At 44.2% G+C, this 15,000-nt stretch overlaps 1 protein-coding gene across 1 annotated transcript in view; it reads left to right on the top strand.

Annotated features, from left to right (window-relative positions):
- The first annotated feature begins 44 nt into the window (after nucleotides 1–44).
- The window catches only part of LOC135096589 (alpha-aminoadipic semialdehyde synthase, mitochondrial-like), a 21,946-nt gene continuing 6,990 nt past the window's right edge, over nucleotides 45–15,000 (top strand). The window contains exons 1-8 of the mRNA XM_063998184.1: nucleotides 45–215; nucleotides 2,447–2,623; nucleotides 4,433–4,585; nucleotides 7,039–7,264; nucleotides 11,216–11,343; nucleotides 12,361–12,486; nucleotides 13,462–13,610; nucleotides 14,689–14,860. Of these exons, the coding sequence (XP_063854254.1) occupies nucleotides 210–215; nucleotides 2,447–2,623; nucleotides 4,433–4,585; nucleotides 7,039–7,264; nucleotides 11,216–11,343; nucleotides 12,361–12,486; nucleotides 13,462–13,610; nucleotides 14,689–14,860 (1,137 nt within the window). The 5' untranslated portion in view covers nucleotides 45–209. The remainder of the gene's footprint in view (nucleotides 216–2,446; nucleotides 2,624–4,432; nucleotides 4,586–7,038; nucleotides 7,265–11,215; nucleotides 11,344–12,360; nucleotides 12,487–13,461; nucleotides 13,611–14,688; nucleotides 14,861–15,000) is intronic.

Consider the following 15,000-nt stretch of genomic DNA (forward strand, 5'->3'; position numbering starts at 1 on the left):
TTTCACCTACATCACTCGTCTTCCTTCCACCCTGCACCATTAGGGCGGGGGGAGGGCGGCGGAGTGTACGTGGGAAGACTCTGGCCATTAGAAGAGAGGACCAGAGTGTGTGGGAACGTCGGGCACCTCTCGGCCCTTCACAGGTACGCCAGCTGGTAAGGGACGGCGTGAAGGTGACGGTGCAGCCCTCCAACAGACGCGCCTACCCAATGCAGGTGAGGTTAGGTTAGGTTAGGTTAGTTTAGGTTAGGTTAGTTTAGGTTTAGGTTAGTTTAGGTTAGGTTAGGTTAGGTGTTGTGTTGAGGTGTGTGTGTCTGTGTATGTGTGTGACAGAGAGGAGTAGAGGAATTTTCAAGGGTTTTCCCCTGCACACTACACTTGTTTTAAGAATCACTTAACTCAAAGAATCTCAAGTAAAAAAAATGTTTTCAAATCTCCTTAGTTCCCCACAAATACACAATTTCCCCTCAAAAACACCTGAACTACACTTAATTTCCTCTCAAAACACCCAATAAAAACATTATTCCCCATAAAACACTTAAGTTTCCCCTCTAAACATCCAAATTTCTTACAAAACACCCAAAAACTCATTTTCCCTCAAAATATTAAAAACAATTTCCTTTCAAGACATCCATGAAATACTTAATTTCTCTTCAAAATACCAAAAAAAAAAAAAAAAAAATTTTGCCTTAAAACAAAAAAAAACACTTAATTTCGTCTCAAAACATCCAAAAATACTAAATGCTCAGGACATTAAAAAAAAAAAACATTAATTTTCCTTAAAAATCTACAAAAATATTAATTTCTCGAAATACCCCAAAAATACCCAATTTTCTCTTAATACATCCAAAAAATACTGTTCCTCTCAAAACACCTGAAAACACCAATTTCTCCTCAAAAACGTAAAAAAAATCAGTTTCCCTTCATTACATTAAAAAAAAAAGAAAAAAACGCTCAATTTCCCCCTCTGAACAAGCAAGGAACACCTGCTTTCCCTCAAAACGCACACACAAAAATCCTTTAAAAACACACAAAAAAGCATAATTTTCCCTCAAAACACCAAAAAAAAACCCAATTTTTTTTCTTACCAAAACATCCCAAAAAAGCATAATTTTCCCTCAGAACACCCAAAAAACACTTATGAATTTTCTCTCGGAACACTTGTTTTCCAGTCCAAACACCCAAAACACAATTTCCCTTCCAATTACTCAAAAATACTTAATTTTCCCCCAGAACATTCTAAGAACTTACACTTAATTTTCTCCCAGAGCACCCTAAGAACACTTAATTTTTCCCCCAGAGCATCCTAAGAACACTTAATTTTCCCCCAGAGCACCTAAGAACATTTAATTTTTCCTCAAAATCCTAGAGGAGGAGGAGGAAGAGGAAGAACAGGTAGAGGAAGCAGAGCAAATACTCTCTTCCTCTCCAAAACCTGAAAACCCAAGTATTTTCCTATTTCCTGCCCCAAAAAAACGCTATTTCCCTTTTTTTTTCCTAAGAGTGTCACTAGCCAGGGGAAAAAAAAATCCACATAGGTACCAGCCCTAAAAGACGTGTTAAGAGAATCATTGAAGAATGGAGGATAAGTGTGTTGAAGCCTCCCTCTTCAAGGAGTTCAAGTCATAGGAAGGAGCAAATACAGACGCAGGCAGGGAGTTCCAGAGTTTACCAGAGAAAGGGATGAAAGACTGAGAATACTGGTTAACTCTTGCATTAGAGAGGTGGACAGAATAGTGGTGAATGACTAAGAATACCGGTTAACTCTTGCATTAGAGAGGTGGACAGAATAGTGGTGAATGACAGAATACCGGTTAACTCTTGCATTAGAGAGGTGGACAGAATAGTGGTGAAAGACTAAGAATACTGGTTAACTCTTGCATTAGAGAGGTGGACAGAATAGTGGTGAATGACTGAGAATACCGGTTAACTCTTGCATTAGAGAGGTGGACAGAATAGTGGTGAATGACTAAGAATACCGGTTAACTCTTGCATTAGAGAGGTGGACAGAATAGTGGTGAATGACAGAATACCGGTTAACTCTTGCATTAGAGAGGTGGACAGAATAGTGGTGAATGACTAAGAATACCGGTTAAACTCTTGCATTAGAGAGGTGGACAGAATAGTGGTGAATGACAGAATACCGGTTAACTCTTGCATTAGAGAGGTGGACAGAATAGTGGTGAAAGACTGAGAATACTGGTTAACTCTTGCATTAGAGAGGTGGACAGAATAGTGGTGAATGACAGAATACCGGTTAACTCTTGCATTAGAGAGGTGGACAGAATAGTGGTGAAAGACTGAGAATACTGGTTAACTCTTGCATTAGAGAGGGTGGACAGAATAGTGGTGAAAGACTGAGAGATAGACAGAATAGGAATGAGAGAAAGAAGGGTGTTTTGCAGCACTTAAATTCACGTAAAAACCCTCAAATCGTAACTTGCAGGCATATCAGAGTGTGGGTGCGCGCATTCAGGAGGACATCACAGAGGCAGAGGTGATCATTGGAGTGAAGCAAGTCCCCATAGATCAACTGACACCTCACAAGACTTACTGCTTCTTCTCCCACACCATCAAGGGGCAGGAGGCGAACATGCCACTGCTTGACGCTATCCTGGAGAAGGTGAGGCAGAGTGGATGGGTTTCAATTCGTCTGAATCCGCTAATGCTGTTCTTAATATATCTTAATCTAATCGAAATCCGTCTTAACTCAGTCCCAAAAATATATTCTGAGACAGTTTCCGCGCCGCTCCGCCGCTGCGTTACCTATATTCATTTTCAAATCCTGAGGTGTATTACCGGCTGCTTCCACTCCCTGGCTACAAGTGGATATTAATCTGTCGTACTATCAAAATCAACTTATGTCTCTTGAGTTTACAGTAATTCTAACCGTACTGTCAAAATCCACTGCTTCTCTGAGTTTTACTACGAAGGAATTGGCAGCACGAGTATCAATGCGCGGTGTTTGTAAGTGCCCACAGCAAGGCTAGCGATGGGAAAGAATACATTTTGCAATTTCTTCCTAGTTCAGAGACTGGATGTGGCTGTAGAATTGAGTTAAGATGTCTCAGAGTGATGGGCAGTTATGAAAATGTGTACAGATTAGCAGAGTCATTTGGCGTCTTCCCACTTCCCTGTTCTCTCTCTCTCTCTCTCTCTCTTTCTCTCTCTCTCTCTCTCTCTCTCTCTCTCTCTCTCTCTCTCTCTCTCTCTCTCTCTCTCTCTCTCTCTCTCTCTCTCTTATACCTTCTTCTCCCAGCTTTACAGTAAGGATCTCGAGGTGTACTGCAATTTGAATCTCCTTTGTATTCTTTTGTGTATTCTTTCATAGTGGGAAGAGTGGAGAAGAAAAGGGGCAAGGAGGAGGAATACAAAGGAAGTACAAACAACAGACACCGCCCCCCCCCCTGAGATCTTTACAAGGCTGTTTGGTAGCTAACTTACGTTGTTAGTGAGAGACAGGATGTGATAGGAGGAGGAGGAGGAGGAGGAGGAGGAGGAGGAGGCAAGAAACGAAAGTAAGAGAGAGAGAGAGAGTGGGGGTAAAGGGAGAAGAGGAAGAAGAAACAGAGGGAGGAAGGAGGGAGGAATAAGAGAAAAAAAATGATAAAAAGCCTCTCGTTGTGAATGATTTAGTTGACTGGCTTCCTTTTAAGTGAAGCGCCGCCCCTCATAAGAAAGCTTTTTACATACCGATAAGTGAATCCACCAAGTACTCGTATCATAGGACGTGGGAAAAAAGACGCATACTGGCTCCATCACTTGCCCGAGTTGAAGAGTGAGGATTTGTCGCCACGTACTGAGAGGACCTTCCACAGGTTTTTAAGCGTGTTTTTATGGTTCCAGTGACAGATTTACAGCATTTCTACATTATCAACACGGAAAGCATTCTTGATAACCCGCCTTATCATGCCTGTGGACTCGGGAAGCAGGCGCAGTGAGGAAGCAGAGCGTTTTTAAGGGTGTTTTTATGGCTCCAGTGACAGATTTACAGCATTTCTACATTATCAACACGGAAAGCACTCTTGATAACCCGGTCAATGACTTCTGTGGCGTTGGGGACGGTCATGGTGAAGGAGCACAGCGTTTCAAAATACAGAAGCAAGAAAGCGTTTCAAAATACAGACTAGTTTTTCAGATCCACAAAAGACCCTTGGGTTATCGGAGCTTGCTACAATACTACAATTACGTTATAGATACGCATGTATTTACACTCGTGGATACAGCTCAGACTAGGACGGCGGAGAAAAAGTCAATTGTTTCTCTTTCACATGCCGCTAAGGTTCGAAAGAGACGCAGGGTGTGTGCGAAAAAAAAAAGGAAAAGAAATGAAAAAGAATACTAGTGAAATAAGATAAAAAGCCTTGCCTCCATGACTGCAGTTCTAATTTACTGTGACCAAAGGAAAACAACTAAAAACATCTCCTTTCAGAATATAAGACTGATTGATTACGAACGGATGTGTGATAGAGAGGGGCAGCGAGTCGTGGCCTTTGGGAAGTATGCAGGCGTGGCTGGCATGATCAACATCCTCAATGGTCTAGGGTTGAGACTGCTGGCCCTGGGACACCACACGCCCTTCATGGTGAGCTCACTAGTCACTCTAAGCTCACTGATCTCATTCTAAGCTAACTAATCTAAAAAAAAACACTCATAATATACAAATAATTAAAAACACTGGTCTCACTCCTACTAAGCTCACTGATCTCATTCTAAGCTCACTCTAAGCTCACTGATCTCATTCTAAGCTGATTCTCACAAAACAAGGATAGGAAATTAAAAACATCTAAAAAAACACTGATCTCACTAATCTCACTCTAAAACTGGTCTCGTTAATCTCACCAATCTCAAGTGTACAGTACTCCTGCTGTCCTGCTGATATTGCTACAGGTCGAAGTACAAGCTAATTTAAATCGAAAAACGTTCTGTGTGCATTTTAAGGCGTTGTTTACTTGTGGCGTAACCTTAAGTATGGCTTGGCGACAGCTACAGCGGGCGAGTTGGGCGAGTAAGCGTGGGGGAATCCTTAAACCTGGATCCTGTTTGGTGAAATTGTAAGCTGTTCATTACTGATTACAAGTGTTAAAGGTTTTACAGTGATAGCAACGCGCAGGTGAATTGCCGATAAACAGTGCTCTTCTCTTCTTACGTGATAAGGAGAGAAGAGGATGAACCAGTGAGGAAGGCAATGATGGTGGAGGTTAGGGGAAGAAGGAAGAGGGTTGGGAGACACAGAATAAGATGAAGAGGCGTAATAAGTAGTGATATGAACAAGCTGGGAGTGCAAGATGATGATGCAATGGAGAAGCGGCTGACTCTGCAATACAGTAAGATTAAGGTCGTATGAAGAAGAAGAAGTACTCATGATTGTATGGGTGTAATAAACGGCAAATGAATCACCATACATTGTTTGCCCGGGCAGGGAGGAGGGGAATGAAGAGAGGCTAGCGAGACTGTGACAATGAATACGTTGACTACATTGCATAACTTAATCTTAGAGTAATATGGGGTGTGTGGCTGTGTGTGTGTGTGTGTGTGGCTGTGTGTGTGTGTGTGTGTGTGTGTGGCTGTGTGTGTGTGGCTGTGTGTGTGTGTGTGGCTGTGTGTGTGTGTGTGTGTGTGTGTGTGTGTGTGTGTGGCTGTGTGTGTGTGTGTGTGTGTGTGTGTGTGTGTGTGTGTGGCTGTGTGCGTGTGTGTGTGTGTGGCTGTGTGTGTGTGTGTGTGTGTGGCTGTGTGTGTGTGTGTGTGTGTGGCTGTGGTGTTTCCCTTCATAGCTGCCCAGCCAGCCAGCCAGACAGTTGTATCTGTCACCAGTTCACCCTTCAGTTTCACACCACATCTAAACAACGGCTTAAATTCAACATAGAAGATTTTTTTTACTTAAAGTAGCTTGTACTTCGACCTGTAGCAATTATCAGCAGAACATTAGGAGTATTGCACACTTGAGATTAGTGAGATTAGAGTGAGCTTAGTGAGACCAGTTTTTTTCCTTGGTGTTTAAAGTATTTACCCGTTTTTTTTTAGATTAATGAGCTTAGAATGAGACTAACAATTTTTGAGTGAGCTTAGTGAGACCAGTGTGTTTATTTTTCGGTTTCTTGGGTTACATAGAACATTTTCCACTTGAATACCTTTTGCCAATTATCTGCCACTTTCTGTATTTGGCTCAGATTTATTTATTTATTTATTTTATTTTTTTTTTTTTTGCACCATAACTTCACTCTAATCTCACCATAACTTCACTCTAACCTCACTATAATTTCACCCTAATCTTACTAATGTCACTATAGCCTCTTTAATATCACTTAACTCACTAATCTCACTCTATAATCTATTCTCACACTAGCCTCTTTAATCTCACTCAGTTTTATCTCAGCTCACCAGTCTCACTCTCAGCTCGATAATCTCACTCTAAGCTTACTAATCTCACTCTAAGCTTACTAATCTTTCTCTAAGCTTATTAATCTCACTCACCTCACTAATCTCATTCTAAGCTTACTAATCTCACTCTAAGCTTACTAATCTTATTCTGAGCTCACTAATCTCACTAATCTCACTCTAAGCTTACTAATCTCACTCTAAGCTTACTAATCTTTCTCTAAGCTTATTAATCTCACTCATCTCACTAATCTCACTCTCAGCTCACTAATCTTACTCTAAGCTTAATCTCACTAACTTGTCTAATTTCTCATTTCATTAATCTCATTCTAAGCTCACTAATCTCTTGGATCACGAATATCACTAATCCTAATTTCGTTGTAACATTATTATTATTATTATTATTATTATTATTATTATTATTATTATTATTATTACTACTACTACTACTACTACTACTACTACTTCTATACTATTACTACTATTACCACTATTACCACCATGTCTACTACTACTACTACTACTACGCCAAAGACAGCCCAAAACCTTATAAAAACTTAAAAACACACCAAAACGCATCAAATCACTTCAAAACACACCAGAAACACAGTCAGAACACATAACTAATATCTTCCTTTTCCCGCTCGTGTCTTCCCGCAGCATATCGGCCCAGCACACAATTACAGGAACACGGAGATGGCCAGACAGTCAATTAGAGATGCTGGATACGAAATTTCCTTAGGCATGCTTCCTAAATCTATTGGGCCCCTTACTTTCATCTTCACTGGCTCCGGTAATGTCTCCCAAGGGGCCCAGGAGATTGTACAAGAGCTGCCACACGAGTATATATCAGTGAAGGCACTCAAGAAAGCAGCCGAGCACGGTGGTTAGTATATTAGACATGTACGAGTGTTTTGGTGTGGTGTGGGGACGTGTTGATGCTATGGCAGTGTTTTCAGGTCTTTTGGCTATGTTTTGGTGTGTTTTTGGTGTGTTTTTGGTGTGTTTTTGTGTGTTTTTGGTGTGTTTTGGTGTGTTTTGTGTGTTTTGGTGTGTTTTGTGTGTTTTGGTGTGTTTTGTGGGTGTTTTGGTGTGTTTTTTGTGGTGTTTTGGTGTGTGTTGTGGGAGTTTTGGTGTGTGTTGTGGGTGTTTTTTGTGTGTTTTTGTGGGTGTTTTGGTGTGTGTTGTGGTGTTTTTGATGTGTTTTGTGGGTGTTTTGGTGTGTTTTGTGGGTGTTTTGGTGTGTTTTGTGGGTGTTTTGGTGTGTTTTGTGGGTGTTTTGGTGTATTTTGTGGGAGTTTTGGTGTGTGTTGTGGATGTTTTGGTGTGTGTTGTGGGAGTTTTGGTGTGTGTTGTGGATGTTTTGGTGTGTGTTGTGGATGTTTTGGTGTGTTTTGTGGGAGTTTGGTGTGTGTTGTGTATGTTTTGGTGTGTGTTGTGGGAGTTTTTGGTGTGTGTTGTGGATGTTTTGGTGTATTTTGTGGGAGTTTTGGTGTGTGTTGTGGATGTTTTGGTGTGTGTTGTGGGAGTTTTGGTGTGTGTTGTGGATGTTTTGGTGTGTTTTGTGGGAGTTTTGGTGTGTGTTGTGTATGTTTTGGTGTGTTTTGTGGAGTTTTGGTGTGTTTTGTCGGTGTTTTGGTGTGTTGTGGTGTGTTTTGGAGATGCTTTCGTGTTGCCTGGTATATTTTGAGGTGTTTTGAGGGTCTCATTGTGTTTATGGTGTGTGTGTGTGTGTGTGTGTGTGTGTGTGTGTGTGTGTGTGTGTGTGTGTGTGTGTGTGTGTGTGTGGTGCCTTGTCTGTGCCATCCTGTGCGATTTGTGGCCCGATAGATAGATACACTCATACCTTGGTACTTTGGACTAAAAGGGGGAGCATCGGTCTGACGAAGCATTGCCTGTAGCCACCGACACAGTGAACCTCCAATCTTTCACGGTGGTTGCTCCAAAGACACCCTTGAAGTGGTGAAATCCGCCTTATATTGACACTACCCCTAGAATGCCTATTGTCTTCATTAATAGGAAATATCGGTACACGTGCTCACTGATGATGTATGAGGTGAATGAACATGATCAAGTGTTTGGGTAGCAAGATGTAACGAATATATTAGAGAGAGAGAGAGAGAGAGAGAGAGAGAGAGAGAGAGAGAGAGAGAGAGAGAGAGAGAGAGAGTACTTTTATTCACAAAATGATTACAGTTTGTGAATAAGACTGATTTCCAGGGGCAGTCTTGTCACGTTACACAATGAAACAGCAGCGTCATCTTCACCTCCATGCCCTGCCATTGTCTCACGAGGTCTCCCAGATTTGTCATTTAATCATGTTGCTCCTCTGTCCTCGCGGGTGGGTGGGTCAGTGATGGTGGGGGGAAACCCGGTGTGCCCAGGCCGTGATCGAGGGGTGTGTCTGTGTCGCCTGCACCACATGCGCCTCGTTCTGTTGCTGGCTCAGTCCCGTGGTGTGACGGGACTGAGCCAGCATCGCTCTCATGGCCGCCATCTCTGCCTGTACCTTCTGTAGCACCATAATTAAGCTCCGTGGATCTTGGTTCTCCTCCAGAAGAGCTTGTGTTGTCTTCAGGTGCTTCACGCCCTGCCACAGTTCATCCACTTGCTTCTCTATTTTGGTGGAGGCCTTGGTGGTGCAAGGGTTGGTCGCGGAGCGTATAAAAACGGGTGACTCCGGGCAAGGAGAAGCGAGAACCGAGGCAGGAGGGGCATGAGCTGGTAACTGAGTCGCCTGTGACTACCGCTCCCTTATCAAAGCAGAGGGTGAAGGCGTGAGGTGTCCCGTGTCCTGCTGTGGGATCAGGGCCGTGTGGGGCTGACCTAGGCAAAGAAGGAGGAAGAGAGAGAAGAACGAAGGAATGAAGTAAACAAATAAAGAAAGAGAGAAATAGAAAAACTGAAAGCATGAAAAATATTAGAACCGAAATATTCCACTGACAGGTTTCCCAGGGAGTGGAGGGAAGGCGGCACTGGGGTGGGGTGGGGCAGGCAGCACTGGAGGGTGAGATGGCCGTTATCTCGTTCCTGGGGCGGTGGGCCTCGGGTTTCAGCTGACATTTGCCGCTCCAGGCGTTGTGTTCCATCAGTCTGGGCATCTGGGTACAATCCTCTCCCCGCTGAGGGCGTGCTCCTTGCAGATCTTGGCGTCGCGGTCCCCGGAGCGAAAGCCGCACCTCGCCCTGTTGTCACACTGCCACGCCCTGCGCCACCACTTGTGTCACCTGCCACAGAGCGCCGGCTTCTCCACACACCTCTCCTCTTTGTATGACATCACACCTGGTAATTCCAGTGTTGGTGGTGGGTCTCCCCTCCAGCAGGCAATCACCTAATTCCTTGGCTCCTCCGTGCGAGGGTGGGTGTTCCTTTTGGCCCACAGGATGCAGGGATGGACCTCTGCATCACTGCCGGCCACCAAGGAGAAGTTTTTTTTTTTTTTTTATGATCACTTTTTTTTTATTTTTGTTATGCTTGATGTGTCTTCGGTAATCCCCGTTAATTTAAAAATGGCACCATGGTGAGGATATCCACCTTCCACCAGGAACTTGACTGTATCACTGTGACGGTGATGATGGCTTGGCAGCCAGCTTTGCTTGCACCGAAAGATTGTCATGCCTGTTCGGCACTTCAGCAAGCCATAGTGCCGTGACCTGGGATGTTACTCTTGAGGGAAAGCCAGGCAGGACACTTGAGCAGGGACACTGCCATCAGGGCTTTGCAGCTTGCTCTTTTTCTACAGACCTGCACGCCTCAGAAGACTCACCATTATGGCCGGCAGTGACATGGCATGTCACTGCCGGCCTGTGTGTCAGGAGGAGGGGCACCACTGAGCATCACTCAGCGCGAGGGTGGCGGGGAGATAAGGCACCTCAGATACCTCAGGGAGCTGGCATCCGTCCGACTCTGCTGAGGTCACGGGATCAACTGGGGGCGGGGGTAGAGAAAGAGAGAGAGAGAGAGAGAGAGAGAGAGAGGGAGAGATGAATTGTGACTGTGACGGCCAGTGGGTGACCCTGACAGTGGCCAGTGGTGCATCTCTCTCTCTCTCTCTCTCTCTCTCTCTCTCTCTCTCTCTCTCTCTCTCTCTCTCTCTCTCTCTCTCTCTCTCTCTCTCTCAGATAAGTTAACACACACACACACACACACACAGATGAATCATGGCTATGTTATGGCTAGGGGGTGGTGACCTTCACAGTGACCAGTGGCGCACCTTTCTCTCTCTCTCTCTCTCTCTCTCTCTCTCTCCTCTCTCTCTCTCTCTCTCTCTCTCTCTCTCTCTCTCTCTCTCTCTCTCTCTCTCTCAGATAAATGAACACACACACACACACGCACACAAAGAGAGAGAGAGAGAGAGAGAGAGAGAGAGAGAGAGAGAGAGAGAGAGAGAGAGAGAGAGAGCATTGCACCAGGATCACTCAGCGGGTCTGCTGTTCCTCCAGACGTCACTGTTATAGAGAATTCTGACAGTTCAAACACAACAGTACAAGGCAAAAACGCTGGAACAATGAACTGCACGAGTTGTTGCATTGATGGAAGCAAACTGACCACCATCAACAAGAGGTCAGTTCTCAAAGCAGCGGCTCGTGTCCAGTGTTGCCAGTTTAGCGCGCGGGACTTTGAAATTGAGTCGGCTTCTGCAGATTTTGTCCGCTGCTTCAGAAATCTGTGAAAGCGAGTTCTGTTGTACCGAGGTGTGTGTACGTAGATTGATAAATTATTATTATTATTATTATTATTATTATTATTATTATTATTATTATTATTATTATGACATTTTTCTTCTATTCCTCCACACACACACACACACACACCAAACACCGTCGCTCTCCAACAGCCCTGAATAAAGTGTACGTTTGCGAGGTAAGCAGACAAGACCATTTAGTGAGAAAGGACGGAGGGGGTTACGACGCAGCAGAATATGAGGAACACCCTGAAAAATACATCTCCGTGTTTGCCCACAAGGTATGTTTGCACCAGATTGCCTTTGGTGAGGTGTGCGGGAATCTTGCGAATGTTTTTGTCGGTGTTTGGATGTATGTAGCGGTGTTTTGTGGTGTTTGGAGGTGTTTTTTGTGTAGCGGTGTTTGGGGGTGTTTGGGTGAGTGTAGCGGTGTTTGGGGGTCTTTGGATGTGTTTGGGCGTGTGTAGCAATGTTTTGTGGTGTTTGGGTGTGTGTAGCAATGTTTTGAGGTGTTTTGGGTGTGTTTGGGTGTGTGTAGCGGTGTTTTGTGGTGTTTGGATGTGTTTTGGGTGTGTGTAGCGATGTTTTGTGGTGTTTGGGGGTGTGTAGCGGTGTTTTGTGGTGTTTGGGGGTGTTTGGATGAGTGTAGCGATGTTTTGTGGTGTTTGGGGGTGTTTGGATGAGTGTAGCGATGTTTTGTGGTGTTTGGGGATGTTTGGGTGTGTGTAGCAATGTTTTGAGGTGTTTTGGATGTGTTTGGGTGTGTGTAGCGGTGTTTTGTGGTGTTTGGGGGTGTTTGGATGAGTGTAGCGATGTTTTGTGGTGTTTGGGGGTGTTTGGATGAGTGTAGCGATGTTTTGTGGTGTTTGGGGGTGTTTGGGTGTGTGTAGCAATGTTTTGAGGTGTTTTGGAGATGTTTGGGTGTGTGTCGCGGTGTTTGGGGGTCTTTGGATGTGTTTGGGTGAGTGTAGCGGTGTTTTGTGGTGTTTGGGGGTGTTTGGATGTGTGCAGCAATGTTTTGAGGTGTTTTGGAGATGTTTGGGTGTGTGTAGCGGTGTTTTCTGGTGTTTTGGGATGTTTGGGTGAGTGTAGCGATGTTTTGTGGTGTTTGGGTGTGTGTAGCAGTGTTTGAGCCAGTTATTACTATTACTAGCACTAACACCACCATCACCACCACCACCATCACTACTACTACTACTGCTACACCAGCCTTGCTACATCCCTTATGACACTTCAGTATCTCTGAGATTAATCTTACCCTACCACCACCACCACCACTACCACTGCTACTCCTTCAGATCGCGCCCTATGCATCAGTTATCATCAATGGTATCTACTGGGCTGTAAATTCTCCCAAGCTGCTCACCATCCCTGACGCCAAGTACCTGCTCCAGCCTGTCTACACGCCTTGGCTGCCTACGTCGGTGAGTATTGGTAGATTAACTTGGGTTAGGTGATGTGAAATATTTACTTGATTTCTGTGATTTATTTATTTATTTATTTATTTATGTAGTAGGGGTAGCCGGCCAAGAGCAACAAAATGATGATAAAAAAAAAAAGAGGGCCACAGATTCCTTTCCCAGAGTCAAAAGTACTCGTCAAAATTTTTAAAAATAACAGTTTTGGAATCTCCCTCTTGAAGGAGTGCAAGTCATAAGGAGGTGGAAATACAGAAGCAGGCAGGGAGTTCCAGAGTTTACCAGAGAATGGGATGAATGATTGAGAATACTGGTTAACTCTTGCATTAGAGAGGTGGACAGAATAGTGGTGAGAGAAAGAAGAAAGTCTTGTGCAGGAGAAAGAAAGAGTTGCGCGGGAGGAGGGGGAGGCATGTAGTTAGCAAGATGAGAAGAGCAGTTAGCATGAAAATAGCGGTAGAAGACAGCTAGAGATGCAACACTGCGGCGGTGAGAGAGAGGCTGAAGACACTCAGTTAGAGGAGAGGAGTTGATGAGATGAAGAACTTTTTTATCCACCCTGTCTGGCAGAGCGGTATGAGAAGAACCCTCCCCCCCTACACGTGAAGCACACTCCATACATGGACGGATAAGGCCCTTGTACAGAGTTATCAGCTGGGGGGGGTGAGAAAAACTGGCGGAGACGTCTCAGAACACTTAACTTCACAGAAGCTGTTTTAGCTAGAGATGAGATGTGAAGCTTCCAGTTCAGATTATAAGTAAAGGACAGACCGAGGATGTTCAGTGTGGAAGAGGGGGGACAGTTGAGTGTCACTGAAGAAGAGGGGAGAGTTGTCTGGAAGGTTGTGTCCAGTTAATAGATGGAGGAATTGACTTTTTGAGCCACTGAACAATACCAAGTTTGCTCTGCCCTAATCACAAATCATACCTCCTCTAGCACATTTCCACTCTCTCTAACATAGTTTCACCCTTTGCCCACAGCTCGGTTCCCCTTCACTGCCTCACAGAATGTTGGCCATCTGTGACATCTCAGCTGATCCAGGAGGTTCCATTGAATTCATGTCAGAGTGTACGACTATAGATACACCATTCTGCTTGTATGACGCTGACCAGAACAAGGACACTAAAAGGTAGGCAGTAGTGGTGGTGGTGATGTGAGAGAGAGAGAGAGAGAGAGAGAGAGAGAGAGAGAGAGAGAGAGAGAGAGAGAGAGAGAGAGAGAGAGAGAGAAATACCCTTGAAAACATACAAGACTTGAAAGAAGATAAGATAGTGTATCAAAAAGGAAAATGAATTAATTCTTCTTAACAAAAACACCCAAAATATTTTAACAAGTATTCTTCATCCTTAAATGACTAATATTGTTTTCGTTTTGTGAAGCGTGTTCGTAATTCTGTTGGTAGTAGTAGTAGTAGTAGTAGAAGTAGTAGTAATATATTCTAGGGCATTCGACTTAAGAGAAGAACTACGCTGTCCTTCCTTGAACTTGGCAGCGCGTATAGTGTGTGCTGTACTGCCATCCCATTGTCCTTGCCAGATACAATCCTGAGTACCAAGTTAGTCTGGGTCCACTATAGGTTGACTGAAGCTCGATCTCTGGCGCCTACGCAAGTTTGTAAGGTCACAGTTGATTGGCTGTAATGCTCTCTGGCTAGCACTCCCGTCTTTCATGTTGAAGTGAGACATACTGTAAACCACAGCTCACCTTCTGCAGGATGGCCAGTTTTGGGTGACACCATCAGACGCAGCAGTGCCTAGGATCAAGATAAACTATAAAAAAAAAAAATAAATAAATAAATAAATTCACAAAACAAAAAAGATGGTCTAACACAACGGAAATGACGAAAACGGCCGAAACAGACCAAAACACTCCTGAAACACCGCATTGTAACACGTGTAAAATCCCAAAAAACACGCCAAACACCACAAAACGCACCGAAACACACACAAAACACCAGAAAACATCCCGTAACACACTCAAACACATCAAAACTCAACAAAACACACCCAAAACACACACAAAACACGCCGTAACACACCCACACACCTCAAAACACACCAAAAACACCTCAAAACACATCAAAACACCTCAAAACGCCTTGTAGCACACCAGAACACACCCAAACACCACAACATTCCCCATAACACACCAAAACACCCCGGAAACACACCAAAACTCAAAACACTGAGCTTCCCTCTCACTGACAGCTTCAAGGGCCCCGGGGTGCTTGTATGCAGTATTGACAACATGCCAACCCAGCTACCAAGAGAGGCCACAGACTTCTTCGGGTCGCTGCTCCTTCCCCACATGTACGACATCTTGCAGAGTGACGCTACAGCTCCCTTTGTGCCCGAGCAACACACGAGAGAGGTGGCTGGGGTGGGTACGGTCTTGTTGTTGTTGTTACTTATTATTGTTGTTACTCTAGTATTATTGTTATTGTTGTTTTAAGTGTAGATTGCTCAGATTTCTATTCGAGGTGTGTTGCTGTGTTTTCCTGTGTTTTACTGCGGGTCTTT

The sequence above is a fragment of the Scylla paramamosain genome, unplaced genomic scaffold, assembly GCF_035594125.1.
Source record: "Scylla paramamosain isolate STU-SP2022 unplaced genomic scaffold, ASM3559412v1 Contig5, whole genome shotgun sequence".
Taxonomy (NCBI): domain Eukaryota; kingdom Metazoa; phylum Arthropoda; class Malacostraca; order Decapoda; family Portunidae; genus Scylla; species Scylla paramamosain.